The 5,352-nt window shown below is 52.4% G+C and overlaps 1 protein-coding gene across 3 annotated transcripts; it reads left to right on the top strand.

The window, feature by feature from the left end:
• Nucleotides 1-250: 250 nt before the first annotated feature.
• On the top strand, nt 251-5,076 carry Tsen34 (tRNA splicing endonuclease subunit 34). Of its 3 annotated transcripts, XR_013089232.2 has the most exons (6): nt 251-492; nt 1,149-1,395; nt 1,541-1,784; nt 1,907-2,164; nt 2,255-2,354; nt 4,791-4,872. XR_013089232.2 is itself a non-coding variant. In XM_076839037.2 (5 exons), exons 2-5 carry the CDS (start codon nt 1,153-1,155, stop codon nt 4,976-4,978), a joined length of 933 nt encoding a protein of 310 aa, XP_076695152.1. In that variant the 5' UTR covers nt 272-492; nt 1,149-1,152; the 3' UTR covers nt 4,979-5,076. The 3 variants fall into 3 exon arrangements, 2 of the variants coding, with proteins under 2 accessions (XP_076695152.1, XP_076695153.1); XM_076839037.2 differs by lacking the exon at nt 2,255-2,354 and having other exon boundaries at nt 272-492; nt 4,791-5,076; XM_076839038.1 differs by lacking the exons at nt 251-492; nt 2,255-2,354 and adding an exon at nt 554-739 and having other exon boundaries at nt 4,791-5,076.
• Nucleotides 5,077-5,352: the final 276 nt, after the last annotated feature.

Genomic DNA, 5,352 nt, shown 5'->3' with positions numbered 1-5,352 from the left:
GGAGCCAACAGCTTCCCAGAGCTTTGAGCCTCCTGCAAGGTAAGAAGGCGGGGCCATAGGCAATATGAAAGAGGAGATGAATCGCCTCACTTAGAAAGGGGCGGGGTGAAAGCGGCCCAAGGGGGGCGGGGCTCGGAGGACCCGTGTGCCTAGGGGGCGGAGCCAGGATAAAGAGCCCCAAGATCTGATCTTGCAGAATATCAGGGGACCAAGGAGGCTCGCTGAGGGCTGGACCGAGGTGCTGAGGGGGCAGGGCCACAGTTCTGACTGGGCCGCCCCCAGGCTTCCCGCTCCGCTGACGTGGCGTGATGACGAAAGTGACGCAGACAGTCGGCGTGTTAGGGGCTGGAGGAAACCCTGCGCAGCGCACTACGTAGGGGCTAGCTCCGCCTCGGCCAAGTTGGTGTTTACGAGGACTTTAGCTGGTTCTGTCGGAGGACAGTGGGACACTCTGAGAGAAAGCAAGCCGCTGACTGAGCGCTCTTAAGTGGGGTGAGCCCGCCCAGCGGAGCGAACGGCGGGCGCCCAGGGGGCGGGACCTGAGGCTGCAGGGTTCGGCCGTAGGGCGGGAACTCTCCGAAGTGGGGCGCGTGGCGGCTGGGGGTGGAGCCACGGGCTGTGGGATTGACGGGAGCCTCGGAGGCCCCAACGCGGCCCGCCTGCGCCGGGAAGGCGCGGGGCTGTGGAGTCGGTCCGGCCGAGAACACCCGAACGCCGAACGTCCTGCGTTCGGGAGCGGGTGGGGTTCGATCCCGTGGAGTCTGAGTGGGAGCGGGAGGGCCGCAAAGCCAAACCTGGGTGGCTCGGGAGGGGAGGAGCCGAGGTCCCTGCGCCGGGAGAAGGTGTGGCCTGCTCGGCCCCCTCGCAGCGGGAGGTTTCGACACCTGACGCCCGCTCCGCGAGGGGGCGGTGCCAGAGTCACCCTGCGGCCTGTTTCTTCAGTGGCGGGAGGCGCGATGGCAGACGCAGCAGGGTTGGCTGAGCGGGCGCCACCGCGAGCCCCAGGGCCGGGTGGAGCCCGGGTGGCTGCCCTGGGGTCCGCTGCTGTCAGCGGCGCTCGGCGTGGCCTGGAGGCGGCCTAGCGGGTCCTGAGCCGGGGCACCCTTCCCGGCCTCGGGCCGCACGGTGACGGCGCTCCCGCCCCGCAGGAGGATGCTGGTGGTGGAGGTGGAGAATGGCCGCTCCCTGGTGTGGGGCGCCGAGGCGGTGCAGGCGCTGCGGGAGCGCCTGGGAGTCGGGGGCCGCACGGTGGGCGCCCTGCCGCGCGGGCCGCGCCAGAACTCGCGCCTGGGCCTCCCGCTGCTGCTCATGCCCGAAGAGGCGCGGCTCCTGGCCGAGATCGGCGCCGTGACCCTGGTCAGCGTCCCGCGCCCCGACCCCGCCCGCCACGGCCTCGTAAGTGTTGGGGCCTGGCTGCGGGGTGCCTGGGAGCCCCGTTCTGGGGAGGCGGTTGGGAGAGTGCAGGGAGCGGGAATCCCGGCTGCCTGAGGTGGCCGAGCTTGGCCTGGGTCCGCGGCTTCCAGCTCCGCTTACCTCGCAGGCTCTGGCATCCTTCAAACGCCAGCAAGAGCAGAGCTTCCAGGAGCAGAGTGCCTTGGCAGCCGAGGCCCGTGAGACCCGGCGTCAGGAGCTGCTGGAGAAGATTTCAGAGGGGCAGGCTGCCAAGAAGCAGAAGCTGGAACAGAATTCGGGGTCCTGCGAGAGCCAGCAGGCCCCCGGGAGCCAGGTTGCTGAAGGGAACGAGACTGGAGATAGCCAGGCTTCAGGGGAGCAGGAGGAAGCAGGCAGGTTTGGAGTCCAGGGACCAGGGAAGGGGGAGAGGGAGCTTCTGGAATTTGGGCTGGGTCTCTCTGGGAGTGGGAGCACTTTGCCCTTGGATTCATAAAACTTCTCTACACCTCTCCAGTTTCCTCCTCTCCCCAGCCAGGGCTTTCTGATGGGATAGACCCCCTGCCCAGATCTGCCCTGCTGGTCCAGCTGGCCACTGCCAGGCCTCGACCTGTTAAGGCTAAGCCTCTGGACTGGCGCGTCCAGTCCAAAGACTGGCCCCATGCTGGCCGTCCTGCTCATGAGTTGCGCTACAGGATCTACAAAGACTTGTGGGAGAGAGGCTTCTTCCTAAGTGCTGCTGGCAAGTTCGGGGGTGACTTCCTCGTCTATCCTGGTGAGCCTGGGCTGGGAGCGCCGATGCCTTGCTTTTCCTCACAATCTCAATGTATTTTGCATTTTTACTTTTTGTCTCTCCTTGTCTTAGCCTCTGAAACCCCCAGGACAGAGAGCACTTGGGAGTTCCTGTAGAAGAGTTTCCTTACAAGGCCCTCCGTTCTAATCCTCAGCACACACACAAAAGAACAGTTTAGTGACTTATTAAATACTTCCTATAACCCAGGGGAGTCACTCAGAAATAAAATATTTAGAAATATGCACAAAACACCTAAGAATATTCATTCTGAGGGGCTGAGGCTGTAGCTCAATGGCAGAGCACTTGTCTAGCATATGTGAGACACTGGGTTCAATCCTTAGTACCACATAAAAATAAATGAATGAAATAAAGGCATGTTGTCCATCTACAACTACAAAAAACATTAAAAAGAATATTCATCGCAAGATTATTCATCGTATTGAAGAATTGAAAAACAGCCCCCCAAATTAATAGTTACACATAACAGGTGGTTGTCAGAGGGACGTAGCATTAGTTATCAGAGATTGATGTAGGTCCACATATGCTTATGACCAGCAGTTGTTGTAGAAAGTGTTTGTGGTAAGTTGTGTATTTGTATAAATACATCGGCACATATCACTTAAATAACCTTGAAAACTGTGGCTCTATCTGGGTGCATGTCTTAAATAATCAGTATACCACATAGGCAGTGTGTCCTTGTCCCTAAGTGACCTGAGGTTTGAATCCCTTACATGTTTATAGACAAGTTTCTAAACATTTCTGAGGTTAAAAGATGATAAGCCTCCAGAAAAACAGTTTTGGGGTTAACATCTTAAGCATTTCGATGCTCCTTTCTTAGCTGGTTAAGGTATCATGACAGTCCAAAGGGTGCCTGCCTTCTGGCTAGGTTCTTGTTGAAACCAGCTGACCTTTGGGCTTTAAATTTTAGAGATGCAAGGCCAGTCCCCTTGGGTGGATAGCCTTCCCTTGTAGATTTGTGGTGTCCGTCATGTACTCTTCTGTGGAGTGCCCCATTCAAATTCCTATTCTATTTTCTCAGAGTCACCTAATCTAGGGGAACTATAGCCTGAGGTAAAATCTGGCCCACCATTTTTGAAACTAAAGTATTTTTTTAGTTGTGAATGTACCTTTGTTTTGTTTTTATTTGAGCTGCTGAGAATCAAACCCAGCGCCTCACACATGCCAGACAAGTGCTCTACCCTGTAACTCTTAAAATTTTCTTGTTAGGATTTTGTGACGCTGGGATTGAACCCAGGGTTTTCCACATGCTAGGCTAGTATTCTGCCACTGAGCTGCATCACCAGCCCCTTTTAAAAAATTATTTTGGGACAGGATCTTGCTAAATTGCCAAGGCTGGTCTTGGACTTGTAGCCTTCCAGCTGCTTCCAGTAGCTGGATGACAAAGCTGCTGGCCCACTTGTTGGCTCATGGGCAGCCATGCTGCTGCTGTGGCAGAGTTGCACGTGTGAATACAGTCCATTAAACTAGCTCTTGGGAAAGTTGTGTGGATCTCCTATGCTGGTGTGTGTGTGTTAATTGGAGATTGAACCCAGGGGTATTGTACCAGAGTTATAACTGCAGCCCTTTTTATTTTATGCCATTTATTTATTGCTCCATCCTACTGTAAAATCCTTTAGCTGATTGGAGTCACTTCTCAGAAATTATTGGTATGGTCTTTTTGAGTTCCTCATGGCTTTGACTGGTCCTGGTTCTCAGGCCACACCATGACATATTCAATCACTTTTTTTGTTTGTTTGTTTGTTTTTAACATAGGATACTGCTGTACACAGTGTGATAACTTGCTGCTCTCCTTCTTGTCTCCCTCAGAGTCAGTGACCATTTTCCACCTTGTCTGTCATTGGACGGGGATGGGGGATGGGAAAGTAACTGGGATTACAGGCCTGGTTAAAGTTTTTGTTTGTTTTTAATTGTGAGATTATCAATATTTGCTTTTAGTGTGCAAATGTAAAGGTATTGGAAGGCAAGAATATACTTTACAATTAAGTATGTGTCATCATGTTTCCTTAAGTGGATATCATATATTTCTTCAGTACCTCAATTTTTAAAAAATGATTTATTTAGAAACTCACAGAACTACATATTAGCTGTTTTTTTACTTTCCTTATACTTGCCAAGTTTCTGTCTAGTGCTTGAATAGCATTTACCCTCAACTTGCTGCATAAAATGAATCTTGGTCACATTAAAAACAAGACATAATTCATTCCAAACCCTTCTGTGCTCTTCAAACCCCATGGCTGCTTCCTGTGTTGGGGGTAGAGTGATAGGAGCCAGGTGGTGGAGATAACCAACATGGAATGCTCAGGGTCTTTCAATCATAACAGCTGTGTGTTGTTTCATGGATATACCTCAAGTCTGTGGTTTGTTTCCACTAATTAGTAATTTCAGGTAATGACAAACTGATCATCTTGGTAGGTTTATTTCAGTGCCACTGTACTTATAAGAAAAAAATTTTTAGAAGTGAAATAGTTGGGTCCAAGAGTATGTGCTTCAGGTACTTGTAGGGAGTGCTGACGTGATTCCATGTCTGTTCCAATGTGTCCTCACTCTCTGCCATTGGAACTGCTATGTGGCTGTCTCTCTCCTGCAGGTGACCCACTCCGTTTCCATGCCCACTACATTGCCCAGTGCTGGGCCCCTGATGACCCCATTCCACTCCAGGATCTGGTCTCTGCCGGCCGCCTTGGAACTAGCGTCAGAAAGACCCTCCTGCTGTGTTCTCCACACCGAAATGGTGTGGTGGCCTACACCTCCCTGCAGTGGGCCAGCCTGCAGTGAGCACCTGAGACCCAGGGGTGTGGCTGACAGCTGCAGGAACCTCCTGGGCCTCCCCCCAATGGAGGCTTATGCTCTCTACGGTTAGTCTCTGATCCCAGGGTTTTGAACATTAATCCTTTTTTTTTGGTTCTTCCTGTTTCAAGCACTTGTTGGCTGTGTTGTTTTGTAGTTACCCATGTCTGAACTGTGAGCTTCTTGAGAGTGACTGTTGGGTGGATCTGTTTTCTACAGTGCCTAGGCCCCAGCAGATTTCAATAAACTTGTTGAATAAAAGTTTTTTTTTTTGAGAGACTCTTTTTCGTAGATGGACAACAGAATAACACAATGCCTTTTTATTTTTTCATTATGTGGTGCTGAGAATCGAACCCGGGCGT

This window comes from Callospermophilus lateralis, chromosome 18, assembly GCF_048772815.1.
Source record: "Callospermophilus lateralis isolate mCalLat2 chromosome 18, mCalLat2.hap1, whole genome shotgun sequence".
Lineage (NCBI taxonomy): Eukaryota > Metazoa > Chordata > Mammalia > Rodentia > Sciuridae > Callospermophilus > Callospermophilus lateralis.
The sequence above is the reverse complement of the archived record's forward strand: the minus strand, read 5'-3'. Positions and strand labels throughout refer to the sequence as shown.